Raw genomic sequence first — 16,032 nt, 5'->3', positions numbered from 1 at the left:
GCAAAGATTCAAGTGTGGGGGAGTTTGATGAGTCATAAACTAGTATATTTTAATGCTTTATTTAGTTTAGTTTTAAATAAGATTTGATTTGATTTTATCTATTAGAATATTTTACTATAAATTGGTTTTTATTTTATTTTATGAACGAATATATGGTAGAAGGTGTCTTGGAGCAAAAGAAAGAGGACTGGAGCAAATACAGTGCGAAAATACGAAGATACGGAACAAAAATATGTTCCCACCAAGTCAGAAGCTTGGCATGGCCAGTGCCAACATGTGGCACGGCCGTGCCACCTCCAGAAGCCCCTTTTGCTGCTTTTTCTTCGGGCCCACGTTACCCTGTTGCAGCTTTACTGTTTTACCCTTTTAGTTGCTTAGTTTCTAAGTTGATTGTAAAGCTATAAATAGAGTAGCTCTCCACCATAAACATTCACCTTTTACTTTGTTTATTTCAAGCATTATTTCAATAAAAAGTCTTTATTTCCTTTTACTTCCTTTGCAATTTATTTTTATCGCATTCTCTCTTCCTCCCCCATGTCTACGATGAACATGAGTGAGTAGACTTCTTTGTCTTGGGATTGTTGGATAAGTCTAATGACGTAATCCGGATCAAGCCAAGCCTTAAACCCTAATTATTTGTTACCTTAATTCCTAATCTAAATTCACCGTTTTGACATGAATTAATTATTATCAAACTGTGGAAGCGAACGCGGAGGGTTTGATAATGGTTAATTCATCATCACAGATATCAATTCATAAAGCGAACGCGGAGCTTTGATATCCGATCAAGTGAATTTAGACAAGGATTGCGAAACATGAGAATAGTCTAGCAAACCTTGGGACACATAAAGTTTCGATCTTCAAGGGTCCCAAAGGCAATCACCCATGAGAATAGGTGTGGTTGTTGGAGGGATACACTCACTGACTTCGAGAGGAGCTGTGATATGCTAAAGAGAAACTTGTCCTTAGTAATTAAGATTAACATATAATTATAAGTTTAAGGCTTGCTTGTGAAAAGATTCGTTATTATGATGAACCAATGATCCCGAGGCTTTTTAATATTATTGTTATTTACTTTCAAAAACTGCACTCTCCAACTTCCTATTTCTTTCTCCTCTAATCATTTTCTAAAAGTTAATTAGATTGACCAACTCCCTAGCGGAACGATAACTCTACTTACTACTATTACTTCGATAGGCCGTGCACTTGCGGTTTGGCGCTATCAGGTACCGATTATTATTGCGATTTTGAGCACTGAGGACGGCAGGAGACCAAGGAACAAGCCCTGAATCTCATACCAACTCTCCGTTGGTTAGATTTATGTATGTTTTCTCTTGTTTATGCTTATGATTGTTTAGTTATGAGTAGCTAAACCCTTAGTTTGATTAAGCCATGATGAAACTATTGTAATATATGATTTTGTAGTTGAACTCTCTCTATAATCAATGCTATTCAGTTTTTATTCAGAATTGCTTGTGGTTATTGCCTTTCATGTTATTGTTTTGTATGACTACTAGCCCTAGCTTCTTGCAATCACATGAATTGATGTTAGGAATTGAATGACTACTAGCCCTAGCTTTTAATCCTGATATAGTAACTTTGTTTAACTCAACACTAGGAACCTAGAGATAGGAAATTGAGAGTTATGATGTATGAATTAACGTTCCAACATCGCTTCCACGGTTATTCAATCTAGTTAAGAGATTAATAGGGTTATAACTTAGGAAAGGGTTTTGAGTCAAGAGATTGATCAAAACCACTTAGTTAATTTATCGTAAAAATTGAGTAGCAATTAAGAATAAAGAGAGGTAGACTTTTCATATAGAGCAATAACGGATTCACCGGCTTAATCATTCATCTCAATATAATTTTCTCTCGAACTTTTTCTATTTCAACGAAGTCTGATAAAACCAAACTTTTCTGCCTAAGGCAACCAATACAAACTTTACACATCCTAACGTATAACGCGTTTGATAGAATTGAAATTAACACAGTCCTTGTGGATCGATATTTATTACTACTTCGGTAGTTTTTGGTACACTTGCCAGATTTCTATCAAGTGTTTGGCGCCGTTGCCGGGGACTGTTGAATTATTTCAAAAAGGCAATTACGTTATAATTTAGGATTTCTGCAATTTAATTTTCTGTTTTTAAAGTTTTCTTTGTTTCAGTATTCATTCATTATTTTTGTGTTGTGCAGTGCTACTAAGGTATTTTGCTGTTTATGTGAGGTAAACAGAGCTCCGACGACTTAGAGTACGATCTTGAGATAGAAAGGACTGCTAGAGCACTTCAGAAAGCTGTCCGGTTACAAAGGTTATCTCAATCCGTTGCACCGGGTGTACGGGAACCAATACCGGAGCCGACTACTACTGAATCTAAAACAATCTCTTCTCCTAAATCTACAACTATGGGAGAACCTGTATCACCAAGACCAAAATTGGGAGACTATGGGTTAGCTACTCACCGTGGACAACTGACCCACACTTTTCAACTTGTAAACCCCGTTGCGTTTGACATCAAAACCACCGTTCTGAATGCGTTGAGAGACAAACAGTTTGATGGGACCGCGGCCATGAGCCCACATGAACACTTGAGCCGCTTTGCAGAAACTTGTGAGTTTTGAGTACAACCAGCCACTGTGACCGATGCACAAAAGAAACTTAGGTTATTTCCCTTCACCTTGACCGACAGAGCAAAAGATTGGTTGTTAACTATACCCAATGGGACTGTGCAAACACGGGAGGAGCTAGAGCTTAAGTTCCTCAAGAAGTACTTCCCTATGTCTAAATATTGGGATAAGAAGATGGAGATTTCAAACTTCAAGCAAGGGGAGAATGAGTCACTATATGATGTTTGGGAGCGATTCAATTTGCTTCTTAAGAGATGCCCTAACCATGAGTTCACTGAGAAACAATACCTCCAAATCTTCATTGAAGGAGTGACATCTAACACTAGGATGTTCTTAGATGCTTCCGCGGGAGGTAGTCTTAAGAGTAAAACTGATCTTGAACTTCAAGCTCTAATTGAAAACATGGCTAGCAATGAGTATCATGCTGAAGCGAAAAACAAAGAAAGAGGAGTGTTTGGGGCAAGTGATCAAACTGCAATCTTAGCCAACCAAGCAGCCATGAACAAACTGATAGAGACTCTAACTAAGGAGTTTCAGAGTTTCACTTTAGCTCACAAGCCACAACAAGTGGCTGCAATTAGGTGTGACTTATGTGGTGAAGGACATGCTAATGGAGAGTGTGTACCTGAAGGGACTAGTGAGGAAGCCAACTACATGGGGAGCTATCAAAGGCAAAATCAATACTACAACCAGGGCATCAACAAGCATCCCAACTTAAGCTACTCGAATAACAATGCTTTGAATTCTCAAATGCTTAATCCTCCACAATAACAACAAATAAAGCCTTCAGCTCTTGAGGAGACTATGATCAATTTCATGAAGATGACACAAGGAAACTTTGAAGAGATGAAGAAGAGTTAAGAGGCTGAAAAAAAGACCAATGAAGCCTCTAGAAAGATGCTTGAAACTCAGCTGGGGCAATTAGCTAAGAAATTGGCTGAACAAAACAAAGGGGGATTCTCAGGTAACACGAAAGACAACCCTCAAAATGAGTCTTGCAATGCTATTGAATTAAGGAGCAAAAAGGTTCTTGAACCTTTAGTTCCCAAGGCTCCAAAGAAAGTTGACGGAGTAGTAGAGGAGGATGGTGTAGTTGAAAAGAATAATGAGGGTGTAGTTGAAAAAGAAATTGAACATGGTGTAGTTGAAAAGGAGAATGATCAAGGAGTAGTCGAAAATGAAAGGAAGAAAAAATAGAGGGAGAAAAAAGTGAGAAATTAATTGATGAAGACTCAATATTGAGGAAGTCTAAGAGCCAAATATTTAAGGATGGAGATAAGCAACAAGTTGTTTCATCATATGTGAAACTTCCCTACCCTCACTTAGCTAAGAAGAAGAAGAAGGAGGAAGGTCAATTCAAAAAGTTCATGCAACTTTTCTCACAACTTCAGGTGAATATTCCTTTCGGTGATGCCCTTGATCAAATGCCTATGTATGCTAAGTTCATGAAAGACTTGTTGACTGGAAGAAGGAAGCCAAAGGATGATGAAAACATTGCACTTTCAGAAAATTGTAGTGCCATTCTTCAAAAGATACTTCCACCCAAACTAAAAGATCCTGGTGCTTTCACTATCCCTTGTTCCATTGGGCCGATAGATATTAGTAGAGCTTTGTGTGATTTAGGGGCAAGTATAAACTTGATGCCCCTTTCAATGATGAAGAAGCTTGGATGTGGTGAGCCAAAGCCAGCAAGGATGACCCTCACTCTAGCTGATCGGTCAATATCTCACCCTTTTGGTGTGCTTGAAGATGTGCTAGTCAAAGTCAATGAGCTAGTATTTCCTGCTGATTTTGTGATTCTAGATATGGCTGAAGATGAAGACATGCCACTCATTCTTGGAAAACCTTTCCTTGCAACAGGTCGTGCTCTAATTGATGTTGAAATGGGCCAACTTATGTTGAGATTCCACAACGAGCAAGTGGTGTTTAATATTTTTGAAGCCATGAAACATCGAGCTGAAAATCCTAAGTGCTACCTGATTGATGTTATTGATGAAATAGTGGAAGATGATTCTCGTGAGCCTCAACCAACACAACCTATGGAGAAAACAATTGTTAATTCTATAGAGAATGATGAAGATGTTGAAGATGTTGAGGTGAAAGATTGTGTTAAGCAACTTGAGGCAAGCAAAGAACAAATGCAACCGCCACCACTTGAAGACATCCTTGGTGAAAAGTATGGGGGATCGGAAACTTTGAACAATGCAAAAGAAAAAAATCCAGAACTAAAAGAACTTCCTTCCCACATGAAGTATGTCTTTCTTAGCGATGATTTTTCCAAGCCAGCAATCATTAGTAATACATTGACACCTCTAGAGGAGGATAAACTAATGAGGGTGTTGAGAAGCAATCAAGGAGCATTGGGATGGAGCATTTCTGATTTAAAGGGTATTAGTCCAGCCTATTGCATGCACAAAATACATATGGAGGCTGAATACAAACCTATGGTTTAACCTCAAAGGAGACTAAATCCGACAATGAAGGAAGTGGTTAAGAAAGAGGTGTTAAAGTTGTTGGATGCAGGTATGATTTACCCTATTTCTGATAGCTCTTAGGTAAGTCCTGTTCATGTGGTGCCAAAGAAGGGAGGAATGACGGTGGTAGCTAATGAAAAGAACAAATTGATACCCACACGCACTGTCACTGGTTGGAGAATGTGTATAGATTACCGGAGATTGAATTCCGCAACAAGGAAAGACCATTTTCCACTACCATTCATGGATCAAATGCTAGAGAGGTTGGCTGGCCAAGCCTTTTACTGTTTCTTGGATGGGTATTCGGGGTATAATCAGATTGCGGTGGCTCCGGAAGATCAAGAAAAGACTGCTTTCACTTGTCCTTTTGGTATATTTTCTTATAGGAGAATGCCCTTAAGGCTGTGTAATGCGCCGACGACCTTTCAAAGGTGTATGCTCTCCATCTTCTCTGACATGATAGAGAAGAACATTGAGGTATTCATGGACGACTTTTATGTGTTTGGTAAGTCTTTTGATCAATGCTTGTTTCACTTAAATGATGTACTTAAAAGATGCACCGAAACTAACCTTGTTTTGAATTGGGAAAAATGTCATTTTATGGTTACCGAAGGTATAGTTTTGGGGCATAAAATAAGTGCTAAAGGCATAGAGGTGGATCAAGCCAAGATAGAGGTTATAGAGAAACTTCCTCCTCCCATTAATGATAAAGGAGTTAGGAGTTTCTTGGGGCATGCCGGTTTCTATCGGCGCTTTATAAAAGATTTTTCAAAAATTTCCAAGCCCCTTTGTAACCTCTTGGTCAAAGAAAATGATTTTGATTTTGATTCTGAATGTTTAAATGCTTTTTCTTTGATTAAAAACAAGTTGGTGACTGCACCAATAATCATCGCACTCGATTGGGAACTACCTTTTGAACTTATGTGTGACGCAAGTGATTATGCTGTTGGTGCAGTCATAGGCCAACAAAAGAAAAAAAAATTCCATGCAATTTACTATGCAAGCAAGGTTTTAAATCAAAATCAAGTGAACTATTCCACTACTGAAAAGGAATTGCTTGCAGTAATCTTTGCATTGGAAAAATTTCGTTCTTATCTAATAGGCTCCAAAGTCATTGTTTTTACAGATCATGCAACTATTAAATATCTCTTGACGAAAGGGGATTCGAAACCTCGGCTGTTGAGGTGGATCCTTTTATTACAAGATTTTGACCTGGAGATTCGTGACAAGAAAGGAGTGGAGAATGTGGTAGCTGATCACCTCTCAAGGTTGGAAAATCAGGAGGGGACAAAGAAAGAGAAGGCCATCACGGCCGAATTCCCGGATGAAAAGCTGATGGCTATTGAAGAAAGGCTTTGGTTTGCCGACATGGCGAATTTTAAGGCCGGTAACATAAATTCGGATGACATGGAGCAGCACCAGAGGAAAAAGTTTTTCAAGGATGCAAACCACTATTTGTGGGATGATCCTTATTTATTCAAGGTAAGTGCTGATGGTTTGATTAGACGTTGTGTTACAGGTACGGAAGCTAATAGTATCATGTGGCACTGCCATAGCTCAACTTATGGGGGCCACCATAGTGGAGAAAGAACCACTGCAAAAATCTTGCAAAGTGGCTTCTGGTGGCCGACTCTCTTCAAGGATTGCCAAGAGTTTGTAAAGCGGTGTGACGAATGCCAAAGAACAGGTAGTATCTCTAAGAGGAATGAAATGCCCCTAACTGGAATCATTGAAGTTGAACCCTTTGACTGTTGGGGAATAGATTTTATGGGACCATTTCCCTCCTCTTACTCTTATCTTCACATACTTGTGTGTGTTGACTATGTTACCAAGTGGGTTGAAGCGATACCATGTGTTGCTAATGATACCATGTGTTGCAACAATCTTCTTGAAACTGTGCTTAAAAAGTTTAACATCAAACATAAAGCTGCAACTCCCTATCACCCTCAAACTAGTGGTCAAGCGGAGGTTTCAAACCGTCAGTTGAAACAAATCTTGGAGAAAACTGTAGCGTATTCTAGGAAATATTGGTTTTGGAAGTTAGATGACACTCTTTGGGCATATAGAACTGCGTTTAAGACGCACCTTGGGATTTCCCCTTATCAGTTGGTTTATGGAAAGTCTTGTCATCTCCCAGTTGAATTGGAACATCAAGCTTATTGGAATATCAAAGCCCTAAATTTTGATCAAACTTTAGCTGGAAAGAAAAGATTGTTAAATCTTAATGAGCTAGAGGAGATGAGATTGAGTGCGTATGAGAACGCCGTAATTTACAAAGAGAGAACTAAGAGGTATCATGACAAGGGGTTAGTGAGGAGAGAGTTTTATATTGGACAACTTGTTTTGCTGTTTAATTCCAGGTTGAAGTTATTTCCCGGAAAGTTAAAATCCAAGTGGTCAGGGCCATTTCGTGATTGTAGACATGTCTCCTTATGGAGCTGTGGAGCTGAATAAGCCTGGTGAACAAAAAACTTTCAAGGTAAACGCATAAAGGCTGAAACCGTACCTTGGAGGTGAACTCCCAAAGAATAGAGCGGGAGTGGTGTTGAATGATCCTTAGGGGTCATCATAAGTCAAGCTAATGACTGTAAAGAAGCGCTGGATGGGAGGCAACCCATCGGATTTAGATCCGCTAAGGTATTGTTTATATTTATTTATTGCATTTTCATAAAACAAAAACAGCAAAAATATTTTTTGAAAGCTGAAAAAGAAAAAAAATTTCTAAGTCTAGACCAACGTGGCACGGTGGTTCTTCATCGTGGCACGTTTTGAGAGCTACTTCCCAAGGTTCGCCATTGGAATTTTCGTGGCACGAACCCTCTCAAAACGTGGCACGTTTGCTGGAAGAACTATGAACGTGGCACGATGGTTCTATGATCGTGACATGATGCTACCCAGACTTATGATCGTGCCACGTTTTCTTGCATCGTGGCACGTGAGTGGGAAGTTTTGAAATCATTTGACCGTTACAAGTAGCTTCGTGGCACGACCACTACCTAACGTGGCACGATGACCCTTTGTCTATATATACCTATGTTTTATCTTGGTTTTCGGGTGTCAAACATTGATTACGTTTGAACCTTTTTAACCTTTGATATCTCATTTTTTCTTGGGAAGGGAAAAAATAAGCAAAACCCTTGAGAATCGAGGTCCGGGAGTTGTTTTTGCTACGGGAAGGTGTTAGGCACCCATAACGACTATAGTATCCTATAGGAACCGTCTTTACTTTCTACGCGCGCGCTTTATTTTTAAATGCTATTTGAAACAATGATATTTACACCTAAGAGTTTACTAAGTGAAGAATTGGAGGGAGAAGAAAGTGTTTGAATTTTTGTTTTAATTGAATTGAAGGAATATTGTTTCCTTGCCTACGTACCCTTTTAAGGGATCAAATCCACCGTAGTTCTCTTCCAAAAAATGTTTTTTGTTTTTGTTGGTTGATTTTAAGTTTGAAAATTGGAATTTGAAGAATGAGAGAGAGAGGCCTCCAGGGCATAAGATTGTGAAATTGTGAGGTTGAATTAGTTATTTTGCAAAAAGGTCTAAGTATGACTAAAATTCATTAAGATTTTATTTAAGAAAGGAAAAGGAAAATTCAATGGGATTTGATCCTAAAGTTTATTGAGAAAATGATTTGAGTGATATTGTTCATATTTATTTGAAAAATAATTTTTTGCTAAGTTTCAAGTCCTAAACATACATCTAAATCATTCAAACCCTAAACATACATCTAAGGCATGCATATCCTAATCATACATCTAAGGTATCTATGTGATGTGTGTGCATGTGTCGATGCTTGTGTCGGTGTACATCATTAGAGTCCATTGTCCTTTACATCATTGGCCTAGATACATGTTTTGGTCTTGCAAGAATTTAAAAATATAAAGAAATTACAAAATCCCTAGATTTTACATACTAAGTCTTTAAAGCTATAGAAATGAAGTGAGATGAGGAATGCTTATGAACGAATGAAACATGAAATGAAATGGTTAGTAGAATAAGGTATAATAGCATGAAAATTATAAGCAAAAGGAACATTAAACATAGTAGCAAAAACTTGACAACAAGGTGACTAAACTCTTAGCAAAATATACCTAAAATTTATCATGATAACAAGACAAATGTATGACCTATAACTCCCATATCATGACAATGTTCAAAGATTTTTGTCACAATCAACAATATGAGAATTATAAGAACACATTCAAGTCAAGAATCATGATATATCTTAGGCATATTTGGCATTTAATTTCCACAATCAATATCCACATAACTTGCACCACAAGAAATCAACAAATTGCATTCTCTAATCAGTAAAAAAATCAACTCAGAGACTAACGTATTCACAAATTTGCACATCAAGCATCCATATTAATTCAACAAATTATCATATCAAAATATAGTAAAAAAAATCACAAGAAAGATAAACAAAACACAAGTGTCAAGTATATTCTTCTTTTATCAATTTTAATATGTAAAACACTCACAAAAATATCAAGAAACACTTTGAAAACACACAAGAATTTTTAGATATTTTTATAAAAAGATTTTTGAGTCAAAAGAGGTGTAAAAAGTAAAAAGCAACATATGAAATAGCAAGAAAACATGAAAGAGAAGCAGTATGCGCAGAAACCAAGCCCAGGCCCAAGGGAATATGGATCCTGGATCATCCAAACGTATCAGGGACGTTGGATTGATCCAGTCCCCAGAACCCTAGATTAAACGGCGTAAACACGTGGACTAAGGGTGAACCAGACCGGTTCGAATGAACCAGTTCGGTTCAGGCCTCTATAAAAGCAAAAAGAGGTCGGTTCCCTTCATTCTTAACCCTAGTTTCTCTCTCTAAGGCTCTCTCTCTCTCTCAAAGCTCTGCAAAGAGCTCGCCGGAGAGGATGAATACCGGTCGAAAACTTCATCTTCTCCGACGTAGCCTCCAGACTCCGATGAACATTCAACTTAAACGTTTTCTTTAGAACTGAAACACCGTAACACTTGTTTCTTCGTCCTCTATCTGAATCTTTCATTATTTTTTGCAAAAAATTTGTAGATCTTCCTAGATCTACACTTTTAGGGTTCGGTTATGTTGAGACTGACGAAGAACAAGTTGAAACGATGCTTTGGTGTTCGTTTTTACGATGTGAATCCTCACCTCTTCCTCTATTTGCAAACGTTTTCAAAAAACGAGGAAAGAAGTGCAGATTCACACCGATTCACTTCGATCTGACTTCGCAGATGTATTTAAAGGAAAGAACTGAGGAGTTTAACGTGTTTACCTGTTGGAAATTGGAGATTCAAAGGAAGACGAAGGAAGATTCCTTGATTCTTCTCTGATCTTCTTGTGAACGCTTCGTTGTTGTTTCAACTGAAAAGACACGACGGTGAATCTGTTTTGACACACTGGTCTGATTCTTTCTCCTCTATCTCCTTCTCTGGTTCGATCTTGCTTTGATCCTTCTTCTTCTCTCCTTTAATCTCCTTCTTGTGATCGCCTTTGAGCTCGAATTGCAAGAAGAGAGATGCAGTTCGATGATGATGATTTTCGAAGAAAATCACTGAGAACTTACACGAATCCAATTGAAATTGGTGAAAATTTGTTGAATTGAAATGGTTTTGGTTTTTGATTCTCTGAGAAATTTCGTTGATTCTTGTGTAATTGATGATGAATTTTTTGATTTCGTGTTTGTTTTGGTGAATCTGGAACGGTTAGGGTTTGTTAGGTTCTTCGAACCTTCATCATGTTCTTGGGATCTTTCTGGACTTTGATTCTTTGATATGGGAGAGAGAAATGTGGATGTGTTTATGAGTTGGCACTGCCTGATTGATCCTTCTGACACTTGTGCAGTGAATGCGCCTTTTATAGGTTGCCATGTGGCTTTCTGGACCAGTAGTAAGCTAACACGTGGACTTGGACTCATAACAAACTTTTGGACTAATCTGCAATTCTTTGAAATTAAAGGACCAATCTGCAATTGAGACAAATGGACTAAAAAAAAGACTTGACACTAATAGGGACCATTCTGCAATAAAAAAACAGACCAAAAAAACAAATTTAAGACCAAAAGGACTTAAATGCAATTTCTGAAAATAAAAGGACCAAAAAATGAAAAAATAATAATAAAATTGGAATAAAATTGGTAAAATGAACAAAACGTAAAGTGAAACGATTAAAAAACACAAAAAGGACTAAAATGAACCAATTACAAAAATGAGGTACTTCAAAGTAACCTCTCTCTGTCAAAATTTTGTGTGAAATAACCAAAATGCCCCTAGGGACTAAAACGACTCAAAAAAATGACTCAAATGCAATTTCAAAATGGTTTTTTAACAGGAAAATAAAGCAAGAATTTATACAAGCAAATTAAAAGACTCAGAGACAATTTTTCAGCGATTAAAAGGAATTCTAACACAGGAAATGACTAAAATGCCCCTAGGGGCTAAACTGACTCAAAATGACTTCAAATGTAATTTTTTGAAATGGATTTTAACATGAGAGTGAAGCAAGGACTTATACAAATCATTTGAAAAGACACAAATAATTTTCAAGGACTAAAATGAATTTGAATGCAGGAAATGACTAAAATACCCTTTTTCATGAATTTTGCAAATAATATTGGAATAAAATGTAGAGAAATATGCAATTGATCAGAGACAAAGTCGAATGACTTGAAATGCAAGAAAAAATGTTTTTGGATGACTTGAAATACAAGAAAGCATAGACAAATACACAGTTGAAAAGATTTTTAAAGCTACACAGGGAGAGAAAGCAAAGTAAAATGTCAGTGTAAACAATAGCAAATTGACAATTCTTCAAGGGTAATAGACATATATCAAAGATGAAAGAAAATTTTGAACAAGTATTTTTAGGTCCAAAATTAGGGTATAACAGCTGCCCCTATTTAAGTTTCTTTGTTCGGGGAGTCAAGAGACGAAGTCTTTGATTTGACGGGACGAAGATACTTAAATATTAACATTTGCACTGTTTTTGGACATAAAAATACGCTTCTCACATTTTCAAAAACATGAATGCCATGCAACATTTTGATTATGAATGCAAGACAAACGAACTGGAGTCTACAGAGCATGTCATATCACTGGGGATTTAGGTAGACATTGACAGGGTAGACAAACCAGGGGACAAAAGATAGGTACAAGCTGTTCTTTGGATCGAACTTGCCACTTGACCGAGAGATACAAACAGAAGATGGGTACAAGCTGTTCTTTGGATCAAACTTGCCGCCTGACTGGGAATAGAAATACAAGACAGGAACAAGCTGTTCTTTGGATCGAACTTGGCACTTGACCGGAGACATAGACATATAGGAAGATACAAGCTGTTCTTTGGATCGAACCTGTCGCTTGATTGAAAACACAAACAGATAGGCAGGTACAAACTGTTATTTGGATCGAACTTGCCATTTGACCTGGGGGCATAGACAAAAAGTTGATACAAGCTGTTCTTTGGATCGAACTTGCGGCTTGATCAATATCACAACATGTAGGTTGGTGCAAACTGTTCTTTGGATCGAACTTGTCGTTTGACCGATAACAAAACATTAGCAGGGTACAAACTGTTCTTCGGATCGAACTTGCCGTTTGACCGGAAACATAGGCATGTAAGCAAGTACAAGCTGTTCTTTGGATCGAACTAGCCACTTGACCGATAACAAGACATATAACCAGATACAAATTGGAAGTTTGATTTGAAAAGATACAAATTGAGAGTAAGTTGACATTGACTTGATTTGAAGATAGACATGACCATTATTGTTGGCCCAAAAGCAAATTGAGAGTGGATTAACATTGACAAAGACATTGAATTGAAAGTTTGAGATTGAAAGAGGGATTGAAAATTGAGATTAATCAGAGACATAGACATAGACATTGAATTGGAGAATTGAAATTGAGTTGAATTGGACATCGAAATTGAATTGAATTGAATTGGAAATTTGAGATTGAATTGAATTGAATTGGAAATTGAGATCGAATTGAATTGGAAATTGAGACTGAGTTAAATTGACATTCAGATTGGATTGAAGGTTGAGATTGAATTGAATTTGACAGTTGAAATTGAATTGAATTGAAATTGAGATTGGATTGAAATTGGAGACTGAGTTGAATTTGAAAGTGGAGATTGAGTTGAATGGATAGTTGAAATTGAATTGAATTGAAAATTGAAATTGGGTTGAATTGAAAGGAAATGCAACATGTATGTATGGTATAACAAGATTATTAAATGTATGAGCACATAAAATGCATGATTATGCATGTATGAATGCTTGAAAATGCATGATTGGTTTGTAGTTTGACAGAGAAGTTTCACAGAGACAAACAAAATGTTGGAAGATTGGGCACGTAGTGGCTCGTGCTATAACATATTCATATGGAAATCCTCTTTGGAGAGACCGTCGTTGGAAGACGTATCAAACCCATGGCTGAGGTCAATAAAAACTTGTAGAGGAGGGACCCTTGGAAGATTCTTGGATACAGGTCGCCGTTGTTAGGCGTGTCAGTGCTGGGTAAACATAGGATGTTCGCATCTGTGGTCAATGCTTTTCATATTTTCCATTCTTTCTTTTCCATTTTTCAATCCCATTTTTGCCCAAACCGCCCTTTCGGGTTTTCGATTCGCCGGGAATAAATTCTTTTCATTGCCCCATTTTTGCCTGAATTGTTTTCATAGGTTGTCAATCAGCGGGGTGATTTGCCAGATATAGTTACTTGTCTTTTATTATCAATCTCATTTTTGCATGAACCGCCCTTTCGGGTTTTCGGCTCATCGAGACGCTCATTCTTGCCTGAGTTGCGTACAATCTCAGCGAGCTTTTTCATATTCATTTTTTGTCCCTAACTTTTGCCTGGATCGCCCTTTTGGGTTTTCGATCCACCAGGAAGCGCATTTTTTCCTAGGCCGCCTTTTCGGGTTTTCGACCTACCACGCTATTCTTTTCTTTTTAGACAAAGTATTTCTTGACTATATCGGCATTAACAGGATTCGAAAGTTCGACACCGTCCATGTGTGTAAGAATCAAAGCACCACCAGAGAAAGCCTTCTTGACAACGTAAGGACCCTCATAGTTAGGTGTCCACTTGCCCCTTGGGTCGGGCTGCTGGCCTATTCTTCTTTTCAATACAAGTTCGCCTTCCTTGAATTCTCGAGGTTGGACTTTCTTGTCAAAAGCATTCTTCATTCGTACTTGATACAACTGTCCGTGAGCCATAGCATCCATACGTTTTTCTTCAATCAAATTCAACTGATCATACCGACTTTGACACCATTCAGCCTCAGTTAATTTTGCTTCCATGATCACACGAAGAGATGGAATCTCCACTTCCAGAGGGAGAACTGCTTCCATGCCATATACCAAAGAGAAAGGAGTTGCCCCGGTTGAACTGCGCACTGTAGTACGGTAACCATGCAAGGCAAAAGGTAGCATTTCATGCTAGTCTTTGTAATTAGTGACCATCTTCTGAACAATCTTCTTGATGTTCTTGTTAGCGGCCTCGACTGAACCATTCATCTGAGGTCTATAAGGAGAAGAGTTGTGATGTTCAATCTTGAATTCTTCACATAAAGCCTGCATCATGCTATTGTTCAGATTGGAACCATTGTCAGTGATGATTTTGTTAGGAACACCATATCGACAGATGATGTTATTCTTGATAAACTTTACTACCACTTGCTTGGTCACATTTGCATAGGAGACAGCTTCAACCCACTTGGTGAAATAGTCAATTGCGACTAGAATGAAACGATGTCCGTTGGAAGCCTTCGGTTTAATTCTTCCGATCATGTCAATGCCCCACATAGAGAAAGGCCATGGGGAAGACATAACATTGAGGGCATGCGGAGGCACATGAATCTTGTCAGCATAGATTTGACATTTGTGGCATCTCTTGGCATGTCTGTAGCAGTCACGCTCCATAGTTATCCAGTAATAGCCGGCCCTTAACAGTTTTCTTGACATGGTGTGACCCGTAGCATGGGTCCCAAAGGTGTCGTCATGTACATCATGCATCAATTTCTCAGCTTCTTGTTTATCAACACATCTCAACAAGACCATGTCATAGTTCCTCTTGTATAGGATTTCTCCGTCCAGAAGGAATCTGCTAGCCCATCTTCTCAAGGTCTTTTTATCCCTGTTGGAAGCACCAGGTGGATATTCATGATTCTGCAAGAACTGTTTGATATTATAATACCAAGGTTTTCCATCATTCACATCTTTATCAGCCTGATCTGGCATATTTTCAATAGTAAACACATGAGCGGGTCTATCGAGACGCTGCACCTTGATTACGGGCACATCATTCCAGTGATTCACACGAAACATGGAAGACAAAGTAGCAAGAGCATCAGCCATCTGGTTTTCATCCCGAGGAATATGGTGTAACTCAACCTTTGTAAAGTATGTCAACAGCCGTCTTGCAGTCACGGTAAGGGATCAGCTTCTCATGGTGAGTCTCCCATTCACCCTTTATCTGATTAATAACAAGTGCAGAATCTCCATAGACATCAAGGTGCTTAATTCTCATATCAATGGCTTCTTCAATGCCCAAGATGCATGCTTCGTATTCAGCTATGTTGTTCGTGCATTCAAAAGTTATTCGAGCAGTGAAAGGAATATGGTGCCCCTGCGGAGTTATAATAATGGCCCCAATCCCTTTACCGTAGGCATTGACAGCACCATCAAAGACTAACCCCCACTTGCTATTGGGATCTGGCCCTTCATTGATCAGTGGTTCTTCACAGTCTTTTGCCTTCAGATACATAATCTCTTCATCTGGGAAATCAAAATTAATTGGCTGGTAATCATGAAGAGGTTGACAAGCAAGATGCTCGGCAAGGATACTTCCTTTGATTGCTTTCTGAGCTTTGTACACAATATAATATTCAGACAACAACATTTGCCAACGTGCAATCTTTCCAGTA

At 38.2% G+C, this 16,032-nt stretch overlaps 1 protein-coding gene across 1 annotated transcript; it reads left to right on the top strand.

Moving 5' to 3' along the window:
• Positions 1 to 2,805: 2,805 nt before the first annotated feature.
• Positions 2,806 to 7,559, top strand: LOC146906379 (uncharacterized). Its single transcript, XM_085728805.1, has 4 exons — positions 2,806 to 3,302; positions 4,103 to 5,030; positions 5,187 to 6,587; positions 7,014 to 7,559. Exons 1-4 carry the CDS (start codon positions 2,806 to 2,808, stop codon positions 7,557 to 7,559), a joined length of 3,372 nt encoding a protein of 1,123 aa, XP_085584931.1.
• The last annotated feature ends 8,473 nt before the right edge of the window (positions 7,560 to 16,032 follow it).

The sequence above is a fragment of the Medicago sativa genome, chromosome 7, assembly GCF_051527215.1.
Source record: "Medicago sativa cultivar Bolivia chromosome 7, Bolivia_mono, whole genome shotgun sequence".
NCBI lineage: Eukaryota > Viridiplantae > Streptophyta > Magnoliopsida > Fabales > Fabaceae > Medicago > Medicago sativa.
The sequence above is the reverse complement of the archived record's forward strand: the minus strand, read 5'-3'. Positions and strand labels throughout refer to the sequence as shown.

Bases quoted from the DNA above. Each gene is read 5' to 3' on its own strand.
- LOC146906379 (XM_085728805.1), top strand. From the start codon at position 2,806: ATGGAGATTTCAAACTTCAAGCAAGGGGAGAATGAGTCACTATATGAT. The intron at 5,031-5,186 runs GCCTATTGCATG...GATAGCTCTTAG, and splicing joins ATTTAAAGGGTATTAGTCCA to GTAAGTCCTGTTCATGTGGT. The intron at 6,588-7,013 runs GTAAGTGCTGAT...GTGCTTAAAAAG, and splicing joins ATGATCCTTATTTATTCAAG to TTTAACATCAAACATAAAGC.